At 41.8% G+C, this 16,595-nt stretch overlaps 1 protein-coding gene across 2 annotated transcripts in view; it reads left to right on the forward strand.

Annotated features, from left to right (window-relative positions):
• LOC137298207 (transcription factor CP2-like) overlaps positions 1–16,319 on the forward strand; it is a 40,381-nt gene extending 24,062 nt beyond the window's left edge. The window contains exons 9-17 of one of the 2 annotated variants that reach the window (XM_067830375.1): positions 2,730–2,771; positions 3,994–4,106; positions 7,963–8,086; positions 9,838–9,931; positions 10,297–10,387; positions 11,083–11,144; positions 13,510–13,652; positions 14,200–14,251; positions 14,646–16,319. In XM_067830375.1, the coding sequence (XP_067686476.1) occupies positions 2,730–2,771; positions 3,994–4,106; positions 7,963–8,086; positions 9,838–9,931; positions 10,297–10,387; positions 11,083–11,144; positions 13,510–13,652; positions 14,200–14,251; positions 14,646–14,692 (768 nt within the window). In that variant the 3' untranslated portion in view covers positions 14,693–16,319. The remainder of the gene's footprint in view (positions 1–2,729; positions 2,772–3,993; positions 4,107–7,962; positions 8,087–9,837; positions 9,932–10,296; positions 10,388–11,082; positions 11,145–13,509; positions 13,653–14,199; positions 14,252–14,645) is intronic. The other variant, XM_067830376.1, reaches the window with a different exon arrangement.
• Positions 16,320–16,595: the final 276 nt, after the last annotated feature.

Here is a 16,595-nt window from a genome sequence, read left to right on the forward strand (position 1 = left end):
TCCCACGTCAGGTGTGAACAATGACAAGGCTACTAGGATTGAGGCGGAACTGTTGATCCCGCCTCACCCAATGGTAACGGATGCTATTTCTTCTTTCAATGAGGATTTGTTGCTGAATGCAACCATAAGGGCACCTAAGATTAAGAAACAAGAGTACAAGATTCATGGCTTGGACTTTGCTGATTCGGGTGCAGGACTGGATGAGGCTATTAAAAGGCTATCCTTGTCGACGTCTTACGAGGTGCAGGACTCGAGGCTGCAGGCCATAGATATGCGGAGTTACGGCATAGTCTGAAGCCGATTTTGGCATTGGCCTCAGCCACATCAGCGGCATCAGTAGACTTGACGGAGCACAATGAAACTAGATTAGAGCACCTGTCATCGCTTTTTGTGTGGCAGGGTAAAGTACTGCATGATTTGTTAGGCCATATTAGGACAACGTTGCCAATGACCACAGTGGTTCGTAGATCAGGCTTCCTAGATGCTTGCTTGTGGCAGGAAGAGTTTAAGGCGTTATCTTCTGCCTTTCGTGGCAAATCTGGATCTCAAGAAAGAGGCAGAAGTCGCTATATCCCAAGGAGGGAGTCAGTCAGATCAAGGTGATGGAACAAATTTTATGGATGATCAACTTCTTTATTTTCACAATAGCGACGTTTCGGTATGGATTCTTATACCGTTTTCAAGCATATGGGAGGACAAGGTGTAACAGTTTATATACAGGTGTGAGGTGGTTGCTGGCTTGGATATGCTTCTTTTCCAGGCGGCTGAGGATGTTGATAGTTTGGATTGCCATGTCTCCATGAAGACAACGAATAAACTGTTTCAGAGGCGTTTTAGAAGTTGCTGAGCTGAAGGTGACGGAACAAATTTTATGGATGATCAACTTCTATATTTTCACAATAGCGACGTTTCGGTATGGATTCTTATACCGTTTACAAGCATATGGGAGGACAAGATGTAACAGTTTATATACAGGTAATTCTATATTTTCACAGTAGCGACGTTTCGGAATGAATTCTTATACCGTCCAGAGTGGAACCGACTGTCATCCACACAGTCGGCTGCTGCATCCGTACCCAGCACGGTTTCATCTGTGCGCTTGGTCCATTTGCAAAGGACTTTTAAAGCCAAGTGTTATTTGTCGCAAGTGGCAAAGACTATCGCCAGGGTGCATAGACCATCCACGAGATCACTCTATGATAACAAGTGGACTACCTATGAGATTTTTTGCACCCAGAAGTCGCAGGACCCTCTCACATCATTGCCCCAGATTATAGCTGAGTTTTAAGATACTTGCACTGCTCGAAGAAACTCAGAGGAAGCACAGTTAGCACATATTTGTCAGCATTAAACACGGTACTGGCTGTGAGGGGTGACAGAAGGGTCTCTAAGATCCCGGAATTGGTGGCAATGTTGAAAGCATTCGAGCTGGAGGACCAGAAAGTGAAGTTTCGGCCTCCAGCCAGGGATTTGAATGTTGTACTCCAACATTTGAGAGGTCGTCCGTATGAACCCTTGGAAACGACGTCCTTTGACCTGCTTACTAGGAAAACTGTTTTCTTACTGGCCTTAGCTATGGCAGCTAGGGTCAGTGAGATACACGCTCTGGACGTGACTAGAGTCTGCTTTGAACAGACTGGACAAGGTGTAGCACACCTAGGACTCTTGTGGGATTTCCTGGCAAAGAACCAGCTGCCAGGTGAGCCGGACAGGTTGTTTTCTATCACGCCAATTTCATCTATGGTCGGGCAGGAGGATAGAGCAGAACTATTACTATGTCCAGTTCGGGCATTGAAGCTGTATATTAGGAAGTCCGCACCGCGTCGAGGTACTAGGAAGAGGTTGTTCCTACCAGTCTCGACGTCGACAAAAGGTGAACAGAAACATCATAGCGTTTTGGTTGAGGCAGACAATTCTAGCGGCGTATAACCCTCATGAGATCCGGGCATTAGCATCAACTATGGCCCTGCACAGGAATTGTTTGGTCCCCGATATCATGGCTGGTTGTTTCTGGAAGTCGTCTGTGGTCTTCGCTAGTCATTACCAACGTGACTTAGCAGTAGCAGACATGGAGGGATTGCAATCTTTTGGACCGTTAGTAGTTGCTCAGCAACTTACTCGCCCGGTTGCCCTTTAAGGTATGTTGTTACTTACCTTGTTCTATAGGGATCTTGTACTTACATGAGATAAGACACTGTACCCCTCCGGTGGTTAGTACGTGACCTGCCACTCTGATTCTGTTCCAGTGCCTGTTTTTTGTGATGAGGTGGTGGCAGAGAATCAGTAGTGGTTCGTCTACCCCAAGGCATATGTGGGAGTTATTACACACTGGCGGTCCTCGGGAATCCGTCACCACCGTCCAGGCTGTTGTATCCATATGCTATAGACCTATGGTAAGGTACCTACCTTACCATAGAGCGGTAACTCCCTCCCAACGCTGGATGCTCCTCCCCACTTCGGATTCTTCGGACCGGGAAGTAAAAGTGAAGTTTTCGAGGAATCTGCGTGCATGTGCAGTGGAGAGATCCAGATGCTTCTGTATCCTGACAGTCGTGATTGCGAGGGAGCCATTCAAGTTTGAATGCAATTCATCTCCGTCAGATCTCCTATTAAGCGAGGCTTGAGACCTATGGTAAGGTAAGTATTTAAATATCTAAAATATTTAGATTTTAATAAATCTTCATTTGCTGTCACAGTTCATTCAGTCTTCGTATTCTGTTCATTGACAGGAAAAATATCAACCTTCATATGAGTGCACAGTTCTTACAGAGGTGAGTTTAAACCAGGTTTGATATTCAGGTCATTACCAACTGCAGGCAGCTATGAAGTATATTCAGCCAGTATGTCATACTCCAAATGAGGACTGTCTTTGTTGTGGCTTACAGAATTAAACCTTTGACTTATCAGGATTAATGAAAGATAAAATGAAATGTATTTCTCTAAGGGATGTTGTCATAGTTTTGTTATCAATGCATTACCCCTATATTAGGGGAGATCTGTCAGTAAAGAGATCGTTGTTCTATGGCAAAGCCAAGGGAGCAGTACTTGATGCGACATACTGAAGGGTGAAGTGTTTGATTGTACAGGGCTCGATTTAGTGCTTTATTGCACTGGTGCAACCCATTATCAGAAAGTGCAACCTAGTTATTAGTCAAATGTGCACCATGTGCAAGTCAATTTTTGAAAGATACATCAACAATAAATCCAACATTGTAAGCATAAGTGTGTCAGCTCTTTTTTCTTTTGAACTGTAATAAATATGTCACAAAAGCACTGCTATGTATAGACAAATCTCGGCTATGGCAGCTGCTGTAGACAAGGATCAACTGTGTCTCTCTGTTGCTATGGTACTTAATCATGGAAATATGTTTATGTGTACTGAAATTTATGACATTTTAACACACTACATTGCAACTGAAATTTGACTGTGCAACTAGGTGTTTATGCTAGGTTGCACCCGGTGCAAGTAGGTAAACATCTCTTAGATGGAACTGTGTTGTACTGACTGCATGTGCAAGTGTATGACAGTAAAGAGAACTCAGCATAGTCTTGTGCATCATTTCTTTATTAAGGGAAACTTCAGTTGAAAATATATTTTTCTGTGTCTGCTTAAGGTTATGCAATATGAACAACAGGACTATTATCTGCCTCTATAAGGGATCATTCATAATTTTTGGCCAGGAGGGGAGATGATGGTTTTTATAGAGTATCATGTACAATTTGAATGACACCCCCAGCAACCCCAACCCCACCCCTCCCTCTAAAATTAATGTGTACTGGACAAGATATGGGATATTGGGATATTTATGAGTGATATTATATTAGTATGTCAATGACCAAGTGTATAGAAAGATATTAGTGATCCTTAACATATGATATCTAGGATCCCAAAGGTAGCGTGTTGCATTTGACTACTTTCTAAGCATTCACTAGTAATCCGTATGTAGATAATCGAGGAACAGCATTATACAGAAACTGTTTTTGATACTGCAGGTGCCCTTAGACCAAGTTTTGGCAGCACAGGCTTCACAGTTGTTGAAGTCTCCTACCAACATCTCACCCAGTGTGTGTTCCATCACAACCGTCCCCAGCACAACAGACTCGCCGTAAGTACAAACTGTCCTTATATCAAATAGGCTTGCCTGAAACTCTTGGGAGCTGGGGATCACAGCAACTTCTCAACTGCTTGTTTTTAGAGGGATCCAATTGGATTTATCACCTAGAGACAAATTATTCTAGGATATGCTTGAAAATAAAATACTTATATTTCGGACTGTTATATGTATAGTGTGCCATGAGAAAATCTATGCTAATAGGGATCATATGATCCCCAGTGCCTGATGTAAGAGGCATCTCTGTGGCAGATGCTTGTTTTAGGTGTCTCCATTGATTATATGTTATAGTTAATGACATCTTATTGTATTGGAATATGTTTGTATAGCTTTGAAAACAAGTTTGAAAATATACTCCCGGAAGCTTGATTCAGTATTCATCTGAATAACCTGAAACAAATCTTTGAAGGGCATTTAGAAGTGAAATACATAAGAATGAAGATTTTTATGGATATCAACTTCTTTATATGAGAACACAACGTTTCGGAGTTAATGCTTACTCCTTCATCAGGTGATTGAGAATGGGGTACAGAGCTATATTTATATGTACAGGTAAAACAATAACAAAGTAACAAGTGGAATGAATTAACGAAAGCTGGAAGCCAGTATAACCAAGCACTGACAGGAAGCCGACAGTTATGATAACAATGATGGAAGCCAATGGTAATACATTACAGATGATAGGATATGTTTACATAACACAGATAGGGGATAAGGAAGATGTACATGATTGGGGATAAGGATGGAAACCAATGGTGATACATTATGCATGATTGGATGATGTTTACATAACACATGATTGGGGATTAAGGATGGTGTACATGATTGGGGATTAAGGATGATGTACATGATTTGCATGAGGGTTGAAGAGCATGATTACATGTACAAACACAAGTTGATCAGGATGTACACGGGTAGATTGGCTATACATGAATTACATAGATAGAATGTACACAGATAGATGAGATTAATTTATCAATAAGTCCCAGGCACTTGGTAGGTACACTCCTTGGTCACGGTTGATTGCTGGTTTCTGTCTCTGGATCTCAATGGCCTCTTGCAGTTTCCTTTGGCGCCAGTTGTTGTTGTTGGTAGATAGTATCCTAGTGTCCTCCCATCGAATTGAGTGTCCAGGGTTCTTGAGAATGTGTTCAGAGATGGCCAATTTCTGGTTGAATTTGCTTGCGGGGGTTATTGTTTTACCTGTACATATAAATATAGCTCTGTACCCCATTCTCAATCACCTGATGAAGGTGTAAGCATTAACTCCGAAACGTTGTGTTCTCATATAAAGAAGTTGATATCCATAAAAATCTTCAACCTGAAACAAAGATTTGTGAAATAGAAAGTTGCTTGTCACTTTTGAGCAGGAAAGCTTCAGTTGTCATAAGCAGTATTTCCGTGTTTGTTAACTATAGTTGTGTTTGCTGCCCACCTCATGAAGGTTCTGTTGTTTGCTGACCATGTCATGATGGTTGTGTTGTTTGCTGCCCACCTCATGAAGGTTTTGTTGTTTGCTGACCATGTCATGATGGTTGTGTTGTTTGCTGCCCACCTCATGAAGGTTTTGTTGTTTGCTGACCATGTCATAATGGTTGTTTTGTTTGCTGACCATGTCATGATGGTTGTGTTGTTTGCTGCCCGCCTCATGAAGGTTTTGTTGTTTGCTGACCATGTCATGATGGTTGTGTTGTTTGCTGCCCACCTCATGAAGGTTTTGTTGTTTGCTGACCATGTCATGATGGTTGTGTTGTTTGCTGCCCACCTCATGAAGGTTTTGTTGTTTGCTGACCATGTCATAATGGTTGTTTTGTTTGCTGACCATGTCATGATGGTTGTGTTGTTTGCTGCCCGCCTCATGAAGGTTTTGTTGTTTGCTGACCATGTCATGATGGTTGTGTTGTTTGCTGACCATGTCATGATGGTTGTGTTGTTTGCTGCCCACCTCATGAAGGTTTTGTTGTTTGCTGACCATGTCATAATGGTTGTTTTGTTTGCTGACCATGTCATGATGGTTGTGTTGTTTGCTGCCCACCTCATGAAGGTTCTGTTGTTTGCTGACCATGTCATGATGGTTGTTTTGTTTGCTGACCATGTCATGATGGTTGTGTTGTTTGCGGACACTGTCATCAGTCTAAGTAAACTTAGTCTCAGTACTTTTCCTTACAATCCACTACTGAGTCTGACAAAACCTAGTAGGAGGTTGCATCGGGTGCACCTTTGAGTGACCTATAACCGTCCAATGAAGCATGAGAAGGCCAAATGGATTTGACCAATCAGACAGCTACTGTTTAGGGTTTGGCGGGACTTATAAATTAGCTAGTCACTGATGTTGATCCCTCAATAAAAGAAAATTCGCATAAAAAACAGGTATTTGACTTGCAGTATATATGCTTAGTGCTTTCTGATAACATAGTTACCATTAGCTAATATTTCTGCAAGGTGACATCCTTGAATATTGACAAAAACGACATTATCACAGGGGTTCAAAAATCACATCGCCCGACGCCCGGGACAAGTCAGTTTTCGTTTCGGGCAATCAGATAATGGTATCTTACTTGTCCGTGGACTACCAGATAATTTCCACTTATGGTTTCAAACTGCAAATAATCTTGGATTTAATTTCATATCTGCTCATAATGAAGTTATTAAAGTTCGCTGTAATTATGAAGTAAAGGTAGTAGAGAGTGAAATTATCACTCTTCGATAAATAGTCCAGTAAACATTAACATCACACATTGTGTCATAAAATCAGGGCAAGTGGAAAATTTGTCAGGACAAGTTACTTTCGTGAAGCCACTTGCCCTGTGCCAAGTGGCTTTTCAACATATTTTTGAACCCCTGTTATCAGCGACAGTTACTCACTGTTGACAGTATTGTAGTGTGCTTCATGTGCATTACCTGGTAGCAATCGTATGGAAAACAGCATTCGGAATCATTCGGGAACAGACCTTTCTGAGGTAAATGAAAAGGTATGTGCAAATGTACACTTTCACGATTTGGTAAGCTATGTTCTGATTGGTCAATCTCAAAGGTTACCTGATACGACTTCCTACTACGTTTTGTTAGACTCAGTAGTGGAGTGTACTGAAACGTACTGAGACTAACTTTACTTAGACTGACACTTTCATGAATGTTGTGTTGTTTGGTGACCAAGTCACGATAGTTGTGTTTGGTGACCAAGTCATGACGGTTGTGTTGTTTACTGACCATGTCATGACAGTTGTGTTGTTTGGTGACCAAGTCACGATAGTTGTGTTTGGTGACCAAGTCATGACGGTTGTGTTGTTTGGTGACCATGTCATGACAGTTGTGTTGTTTGGTGACCATGTCACGATAGTTGTGTTTGGTGACCAAGTCATGACGGTTGTGTTGTTTGCTGACCATGTCATGACAGTTGTGTTGCTTGGTGACCATGTCACGATAGTTGTGTTTGGTGACCAAGTCATGACGGTTGTGTTGTTTGCTGACCATGTCATGATGGTTGTTTTGTTTGCTGACCATGTCATGACAGTTGTGTTGTTTGGTGACCATGTCATGATAGTTGTGTTTGGTGACCAAGACATGACGGTTGTGTTGTTTGCTGACCATGTCATGACAGTTGTGTTGTTTGGTGATCATGGCATGACGGTTGTGGTGTTTGCTGACCATGTCATGGGATTTGTGCTGTTCGGTGACCATGTCACGATAGTTGTGTTTGGTGACCAAGTCATGACGGTTGTGTTGTTTGCTGACCATGTCATGATGGTTGTGTTGTTTGGTGATCATGTCATGAAGTTTGTGTTGTTTGGTGACAATGTCATGAAGGCTGTGTTGTTTTCTGATCATGTTATGTGTTGTTACACTTCAGGACGCCGGTACAACCACTGAGTCCATCACCTGCCACGCCATCACCTCCCACTCACCTCCCCCCACGCATCATCACCTCCACCCCACAGGTGCTCACACCAGAGTCAGACCAGACCACCACAGGGGTAAGTAGGTCCACAGTCAGAAGTATCTTCTTGTCCAGGGATTGGTCATTTATTAGGGAAACATTTATTGTCCTTGTATTGTGCTTCATAAAATATCCTATCAACAATGCTTGTTAATGATTGTCTTTTTTCATAAAATATACTATCAACAAAACATAGAGGAACTAAGAAATTGAAAGCAGCAAACATTGAGGTGAAAGGGTGCGTCCTCTGTAAACTGGGTGACCTCTGTAAACGTATTGGAGAACTCATGATCACTAATGCAATAGAGTTGAACACATGCTGAAAAATGCCTCTGAGGCAGTGTCTCAATGATCAAACAACATGGATAATAGATGATAGAGTGAGGGACTAGTACCATCAAACAGGTGAGGTAGCAATGAGACCTGGGCATGGTAGACCAAAATCAACAGGATAACAGGATCATCTCATTACATTATGGCCGTACAGAATAGGTTCAAATTACTAGGTATCATCAATAGGGAATACCATATACACTCACTGGGCCAAGAAATAAACAAATACTCCATCAAGCCCATCTGAAAGCAAGGCGGCCTTTCAAGGGTGTTACCCTTACAGCTCACCATAGGCCCCAAAGATTGACATGGGCAAGGCAGCACCAGGGACGGGCTTTGCGCCATTGGCGTTACACCATCTTCTCAGAGTAGTCAAGATTTTGACCTCAGATTCACAGATAGCAGAAAACGTTGTTGGTGCAGTAGCGGTGAGCGGTATGCCAAAGCAACAGTTATTGACCATGATCGGTATGGGGTTGCTAGTGTCATGGTGTGGGGTGTGGTTACACATGACAGGCGATCAGATGTGGTTAATGGATCCTTGACTGGTCAGCTATACAATTTTGCATCCTGTTGATATATTGCATTCCTGTCGTGGATCCACTGGCTGGAATGATTGGCTGATCTTATGACATGATCAGCAAACAACACAATCATCATGAGATGGTCACCAAACAATACAAACTTCATGACATGGTCAGCAAACAACACAACCGTCATGACTTGGTCACCAAACAACACGACCGTCATGACATGGTCACCAAACAACACAACCGTCATGACGTGGTCACCAAACAACACAAACTTCATGACGTAGTCAGCAAACAACACAACCTTCATGGCATTGTCAGCAAACAACACAACCGTATTTTCAAGGTTACCACGACTCCTTGATCACTCTTGAAACGCTTGCTAACGCGATATCTCATGAACTGTAATATCCAATGTCTTCAAATTTGGTCACAGCCTACATTAGGGGAAACGCGCAGACATTAGTATATTCTGTTAACCTTGACCTTAGTTTCAAGGACTCTTTGACTACCCTTCAAACTCTTGTTAGCGTGATATCTCATGAACTGTTGTACCCAATTTGGTGACATCCTGCATTGGGGGTTACACAGACACCAGTTGATTTTCTTTTTTTGACCTTGACCTTATTTTCAAGCTCACCACGACTCTTTGTTAATTGGGTAACCTTGATCTTTGACACTTTGTCCACTTTTTAGCGCAATATCTCATAACATACTTCAACCAGTGTCCTCAATTTTGTCGACAGATTACGTTTGGTGATTTTCCAGACACCAGTCATTTCACATATCTTGTATGTGAGCAAAAAGAAAAAAGTAGGGAATATGTTAAAAATACTCTGTTAGTGGTGGGGTATATATAGCCATATTAGTGGCAAACATTTCTTGACCTCTGGTTTGACTAGCTGTGACTCCCTCTTTGTTTCAGCCATTGCCTGGGGATTCTACGTCTCAGGAAGTGGCTCGATGGCTACATTTTAACAGATTCACAAGTTATACAAGGGTTTTTCAAAATTTCTCAGGTAAAGTTCACCTTTACTCTTTTCAGTGTGTGTAGGAACTAGTTATCTATATGACAGATTAAATATAGTCATGTAAGGATTGGACAGATTGTAATGATCAGTTCATTATACAGATGTGCGTTTGTCAGCGTGGTCATTTGTGAGTTTTTGTGTCCATCACATCACCTTGTTGTGTACACCTGCTGTCCTCCTGTACAGCAGTTTGTAGAAACCTGTAGACTCACTACTAATCATGCTCAGATTTATTTATATTAATTCTAAGCTCATAACATTAACATATTCGCATCAGAATTATGTTTCAGTGAACACTGCAATATGGTTTCTGCATTAGTTTATGTTTTAAAATTGTTGCTTCTTGTTTTTAGGTGCTGATTTATTACGGTTAAGTCGAGACGACTTGATTCAGATCTGTGGTTTAGCAGATGGTATCAGGCTTGACAATGCTCTTCAGTCAAGGTAAATACCAACACTTTCATTATTTCAGTTCAGTATTCATGTTCAGTGTCGACATGTTCAGTCAACATTTACTTCAGGATCTATTATTATCTAGGAAAAAAGGGGGCTTCATGTCTGTTGGAGCAAATGGTATTGTCATTCACTGCCTTTGTAGCTGATCCAGTATCTTGCATTAGCAGTATTTGTTTGCTTGCTCTACAAATGCCCTCAACACCTGAGCCAATCTGTAACAAATGTATCTTCTCATTAATATTTTTTAATCAATGTAACTTAGTTGGTTGCCATATTGGATTGTTGGTTTGATCACAACTTGTGCAAGGCAGGCACATATACCGATGGCTGGCTTATACAGTATTGATCCCTCGTATGTCGAACCATACATGTCATCATGGCTGCTGAAGACAGCTATAGTTAGCTGTATAGTAAACCCATGTTTACACAGATCACACAGTTTCTAAATTTTAACAATGGTGACATTTTGGTGTAGGTTCTTATACTGTTTTCATAGGTATGGGGCAATGATCGGGTATACCAGTTCTTATTCTAGATTTCTAAAATCTGCTTGTATAGAGATGATTCAATTTTATTGAAGATCAGTTGTCATTGTTAAAATAAAGAAGCTGATCATCCATAAAGTTGTGTCATCTCTATACCAGCAGATTCTAGAATGTCACTCAAACAAATGCTGTTTCCAGGGCTGTGCGGCCGCGGCTCACTCTCTACGTCTGCCAGGAAGTGGAATCAGGTGAGCTCATCGGTATGCCACCTCTCATCCTCCTTCATTTGTGTCTCCACCCCATGCTGGTGTAACAGTATGGAGGTACATACGTCATCATGACTTGAGGTTTCTGCCCTGCAATAGCTTTGATCGAAGAAGTGAGAGTGTTCTTGGGTTTTGAATCAAGAATAACAGCTTTTGGAAAACATGGCTGTATGAAGACAGCTATCACACCACATGCACAGCGTAGAGTTGTGTATGGAATCATGATCCCACCATATTGTTACACCTTTATTGGTGGAAACAGTGTACATGTGCAACACAAGCTGCTGCAGTAAATAGTCAAGGGATGTTAAAGTTCAGATGTTGTGCTTCATAGAGCAAATCTGTTCATTTTTTTTAAATCTGTGCTTCTGTTAAGTTTGAAACGAATCAGAAATAATTTTGCAGTGCCTCATCCCTGAAAATACTTTTGTTCCCCAAACAATCAGAACAACCAACCGCTTCTTCCAACATTTAGATGTCACCAACCGCTTCTCCCAACATTTAGATGTCACCAACCGCTTCTCCCAACATTTAGATGTCACCAACTGCTTCTCCCAACATTTAGATGTCACCAACTGCTTCTCCCAACATTTAGATGTCACCAACCGCTTCTTCCAACTTGCAGAAAACACCAACTGTTTCTCACCTCTTTAGAACAAATCAACCACTTCTCCCATCATTTAGAACACACCAGCTGCTTCTTAGGACATTTAGGACACACAAACTGTTTCTTCCTGCATTCAGAAAACACCAATTACTTGTCATAACATTCAGAACACACCAACTGCTTCTACCAATATTCAGAAAACATGGACTGTTTCACCCAATGTTCAGAACACACCAGCTGCTTCTTCCAACATTTAGAACACTTCAGCTGCTTCTTCATCCAACATTCAGAACACACTGACCACTTTTCCTAAGATTCAGAACTCATCAACTGCCCTCCCAAATGCATTCTCTCCTCATTATTGGGCGACATAACTTCACCCTGCCATCAGGCAGAAGACAGCAAGTGCCCCTCACAACAACCAGAATTCAGCAATTGCCTCTCCATACATTCAGCACTGACTCTGTAGTTAGTGATGTTGTTTGTACTGACTGTTGTCGGTCATGTTGTATGTACTGACTGTTGTCGGTCATGTTGTATGTACTGACTGTTGTCGATGATGCTGTTTGTACTGACTGTTTCTGGTGATGTTGTTTGTACTGACTGTTGTCGATCATGTTGTATGTACTGACTGTTGTCTTTGTTGTTGTTTTGTACTGACTCTGTTGTCTGTGATGTTCTTTGTACTGACTGTTATCATTGATGTTGCTGTAACTGACTGTTGTCAGTGATGCTGTTTGTACTGACTGTTTTCGGTGATGTTGTTTGCACTGACTGTTGTCTGTGATGTTGTTTGTACTGAGTCTGTTGTCGGTGATGTTGCTCGTACTGACTGTTGTCTGTGATGTTGTTTGTACTGACTGTTGTCAATGATGCTGTTATAACTGACTGTTTTCAGTGATGTTGTTTGTACTGCCTTTGTTGTCGGTGATGTTGTTTGTACTGAGTCTGTTGTCGGTGATGTTGCTCGTACTGACTGTTGTCTGTGATGTTGTTTGTACTGACTGTTGTCAATGATGCTGTTGTAACTGACTTTTCAGTGATGTTGTTTGTACTGACTTTGTTGTCGGTGATGTTGTTTGTACTGACTCTGTTGTTGGTGATGTTTGTACTGACTCGGTTGTTGGTGATGTTTGTACTGACTCGGTTGTTGGTGATGTTGTTTGTACTGTTGTTGGTGATGTTTGTACTGACTGTTGTCGGTGATGTTGTTTGTACTGACTCTGTTGTTGGTGATGTTTGTACTGACTCTGTTGTTGGTGATGTTGTTTGTACTGTTGTTGGTGATGTTTGTACTGACTGTTGTCGGTGATGTTGTTTGTACTGACTCTGTTGTTGGTGATGTTTGTACTGACTCTGTTGTTGGTGATGTTTGTACTGACTCGGTTGTTGGTGATGTTGTTTGTACTGTTGTTGGTGATGTTTGTACTGACTGTTGTCGGTGATGTTGTTTGTACTGACTCTGTTGTTGGTGATGTTTGTACTGACTCTGTTGTTGGTGATGTTTGTACTGACTCGGTTGTTGGTGATGTTTGTACTGACTCGGTTGTTGGTGATGTTGTTTGTACTGTTGTTGGTGATGTTTGTACTGACTGTTGTTGGTGATGTTGTTTGTACTGACTCTGTTGTTGGTGATGTTTGTACTGACTCTGTTGTTGGTGATGTTTGTACTGACTCTGTTGTTGGTGATGTTTGTACTGATTGTTGTCGGTGATGTTGTTTGTACTGACTGTGTTGTTGTTGATGTTGCAGTGTACCATGCAGTGTACCTGGAGGCGATGACAGTGATTGAGCTGAGCCAAAAACTGTCACTTTTGTTTGGGATTCAGCGATCACAAATTGGAGACATCTATATTCAGGGGCCATCAGGAATACATGTTCTTGTTACAGATGAAGTGAGTAAAAGTATGGTGTTTTACAAAAAAATCTTGTTACTTTGTTGCTTTGAATGAATGGGATTGCTGTCCTTTGTCCAACTTTGTCTAGTTGTCCATGTTTAAGGTTTTGAACATCAGTGGATCACCAGGGGCCCATTTCACAAAGCCTAAGGTCTCGTAACTTTCTCGTAGCATTTGTAAAGGGTGTACTGTAACATTTGAGGTGCAAATGCTACGAGAAAAGTTACGAGATCCTATCTTTTGTGAGACAGGCCCCAGGCCTTTAAAGCTTAAACGTTATGTGGTTGAATCGAGTTATTGTACCTCTGAACTTCAGTTACAGAATTCTGGACCCATTAACATTACAGGAATATTTTCTCATAATTCACCACCAAAGTACAATTTAGCTGGACTCCTTTCTAAAAGCCACAGTAAGTCATACACCCTGGTCAGTCAGGGAGGCTACCGAGCCTTGTGGTTGTACATTGTCTGATTCTGCTTTTATGCTTTATTTGCATCACAACATTTTCTATTTATGAGGGAATACTTTGGTGATTTGTTTCAGGTAATTCACAATGTTGGGGATCAGACCAGGTTTGCTGTGGAAGGAATGAAAGGTGAGACTCCTACAGGTGCTGTCATGGCAGTCAAATGTCAGAAAAGTCAAGTGTCTTTCTGGGTCCAGGAGGGGCAATGTGTGTCTGTTCCTGTAGATGGGAAGGTCAGTGTGTCTGTTCCTATAAATGGAGGGCAATGTGTGTCTGTTCTTTTAGATCAGATGCTTGGGACAATGTGTGTCAATTCCCGTGGATGGGAGGGTCATGTGTGTCTGTTCCTCAAGATGGGTGGGGCAATGTGTGTCTGTTCCGATAAATGGTTGTATCCTGTGGATAGGAGTCGCAGTGTGTGTCCATTTCTGTAGATGGGAGGGCAATGTGTGTCTGTTACAATAAACGAGAGGCAGTATCATCATTTGGGGTGAACATTCATTTCACTGAATATCATTTTCAGATGATGGAAGTGACAAATACAAGATCCTGTTGAAGACTGTTGATTGAAAGTGAGAAAGTGGTGAAAGAGACACTTTATGCTTGGTCTTCTGGACAGCTGGTCGCTGGACTGAGGGCGCCACCAGTACCTCACACCATGGAGCATATCCAGCAGCACTCACCCACGTCACCTCATCTCATCCTATGTCTTAAGTCCAGGGAAGTTTCAATAAGCCTGCTATCTCGCACATGTCTACCGGGTACCCAGTCATGGCCTGGCCCACCGGGTACCTACTTATGCCCTGGCCTGAAGGTCTTTAATCTCAGCCGTCAATCTGCACATGTAAATATTTCATACACTACCTCATTACTCTCAAGCATCGACCCTGTCTTTATCATCCCTAAATTAAGGGGCTACAACTGGCCCATTTGTCTAAAAGTGATATCACTTTTTAAAGTACCCTCACCTTTAGATCATGTGCATAGCCAGGAAATAGCAGAGTGCTCTAGGTTCAGTGTTTTGCCATGTCCTATGGCTGGCAGTGGTAGGTGGTGAGACATTGAGAGATACAAGTGGTATGAACTGAGAGATCCAGGGAAATGAAGGAGTCCGTGGTGTAGACGCTGATGGTGACCACATGTGACTAGTAAGTAATACTGGCAGCTTGTCAACCATCACACTATAAAAGGATATGCCTGGTTACAGCATTCCATGGGCCGTCATGAGCTGACAGGTGCTCCAACTACATAAAAGTATACAGTGAAACATCACGTATGATGACTCCCAGTTCAGAGATAACAACATACTGAGGAGCAATATACTGAAGCATGTGACTAGTGATTGCTTCCAGTTGCAAGATTACGATATACTGAGGGATGTGACAAGTGATGGCTCCCAGTTGCAAGATTCCGATCTGCTGAGGATTGTGACTAGTGATGGCTCCCAGTTGCAAGATTACAATATACTGAGGGATGTGACTAGTGATAGCTCCCAGTTTCAAGATTACTATGTACTGAAAGATGTGACTCATGCCTCCCAGCCACCCGACCGAAATTGATGATGTACCAAGGAGCTCTGCCTGCAATAGTTATAACCATAATGTGTGTGTGTCGCGTGTGTCTTGTGTAAAACAGCTCATCCTTCATGTAGGAGAAACTCAGAATTTATTATTGTACAGTCAGAGCTCCCATTGTGCAAGTGTTCATCATTGATTGTCATCTTCTCCCAAAGCAGGAATTTTGTGGCAGGGAGGTGCTGTGTGGCTGTAGATCTCCTGGTTCTTCGTTAGCAATCAGTTTAACACAGTGTATATGTAATGGAATCTTGTTATCACCTGAATGAAGGGACCACAGATTTATATATGTGACCCTGTTACCATAGTTGATGGTATATTTAGGGTGAATCACTAGGTACATGTATGGCGCTAGACCTGGTGCTAGCTTGTAATGGCTGTATGTGAATGTATTCCATGAGAAATCCCTCGTACCTGTGAATAGGGTTCAGCATGTTGGATAAATCCTTGAGACTTTGTTTGTGCTTGTTTCTCATTAGCTGGGGAAGATTGTGGTGAGGAGATGATACATGTTCTGAAGTTGAACAATGTGGTTAATTACCTTGGAGATTTCATTGCAAAATGATATTATGAAGATCATGAATTTAAAACCTATTTTCAGAATGAATAGATTTATACCAGCACTATTGCTTTCATCTTTCATTGTTATTTTGGTTTCACTGCCCATGTCTGAGCCATGTTGTTTAAGGTTCTGTGTCACCATTAGTGCTGGGGAAAATCACATGGTCAGCACAGGATATGTCATGACACAGAAGGAAGACACAAGTGTACAGGCTGTATCACAAATGTTACCGGATATTCTGTCAGTTTCTTGTGTGGAAATTGAACTTGATGACAAGCCGGTAATGCCGTAGGTGGTTGTGCTGCACAGTGGTAGTTACTGGGTACTGGGCGGGTAG

The sequence above is a fragment of the Haliotis asinina genome, chromosome 10 (genome assembly GCF_037392515.1).
Source record: "Haliotis asinina isolate JCU_RB_2024 chromosome 10, JCU_Hal_asi_v2, whole genome shotgun sequence".
NCBI lineage: Eukaryota > Metazoa > Mollusca > Gastropoda > Lepetellida > Haliotidae > Haliotis > Haliotis asinina.